General features: G+C 39.4%; 1 protein-coding gene across 1 annotated transcript in view; it reads right to left on the reverse strand.

The window, feature by feature from the left end:
* The window catches only part of LOC107576038 (isthmin-1), a gene marked incomplete at its 5' end in the record, with an annotated part of 3,790 nt that extends 3,012 nt beyond the window's left edge, over positions 1 to 778 (reverse strand). The window contains 2 exons of the mRNA XM_016262312.1: positions 407 to 496; positions 635 to 778. Coding sequence (XP_016117798.1) covers positions 407 to 496; positions 635 to 778 — 234 coding nt within the window. The remainder of the gene's footprint in view (positions 1 to 406; positions 497 to 634) is intronic.
* Between the last annotated feature and the right edge of the window lie 44 nt (positions 779 to 822).

Here is an 822-nt window from a genome sequence, read left to right on the forward strand (position 1 = left end):
TTGTTTTTTTTAGTGAATCAAAACCATACAGTACAACTAGTGAGGTCAGATTCATGAATGAATTACACGAGTTGTGCTGTTTGGTTTTGAATCACTGAAAAAACTGACTCATTTGTTCAGGAGCCAGACTACAATAGTGGAACTGTGGATGTAGTAGCAGTGTTGTGGTACGTAAGCAGCATTTACCAATTCAAGAAATATTATTAACTATAGGTTTTCCTACATTTAGGATAGTAAGCTAGTAGGTTTTAATTGGTATATTAGAAAGCTAATTCCTATTCCTTTCTCTCTGCCTGAATTTGGCACAATATAGAGTAAAAAGGGTACAATTATAGAGTTAGGAACTTGTTTTGCTTGCTTTTTAGTGACCAGTTACCTAGGTGGTGTTAAGTTACAAAAAACTTACCAACTCCAAAGAGCTCTGTTGCATTGAATTCTTCAGTGCCAGCGAGAAGACTGACTTCTGTCGCCGCTGTTTTGAAAGCATCTTCAATCCCTGTACATAATAAAGTGGTTTATTCAGTGCCTTTCATTTCTAAGATGGAATTTTTGCTGCATATGCCACTTGGTAATCTGGGAACAGAAGTTTGCTTGTATAACTTCCAAAGGATGGTTCAAGGAAAGGCTTTCTTACCTGGGCAGCTGGGCATGTCACATGTCCGTGACTCTGTGGCTGTGCAGGCATAGCCGCATGATCTGGTCCGCTTCTGGTTGCCGTTTCCGCAGGATACGCTGCATGGCGACCAACCACTCCAGTCACCGTCCCCGTCTATGTAGTCTATAGTAGAGGCAATATATATATATATATATATATATATATTA

This window comes from Sinocyclocheilus grahami, unplaced genomic scaffold, assembly GCF_001515645.1.
Source record: "Sinocyclocheilus grahami isolate Dianchi unplaced genomic scaffold, SAMN03320097.WGS_v1.1 scaffold3139.1, whole genome shotgun sequence".
Taxonomy (NCBI): domain Eukaryota; kingdom Metazoa; phylum Chordata; class Actinopteri; order Cypriniformes; family Cyprinidae; genus Sinocyclocheilus; species Sinocyclocheilus grahami.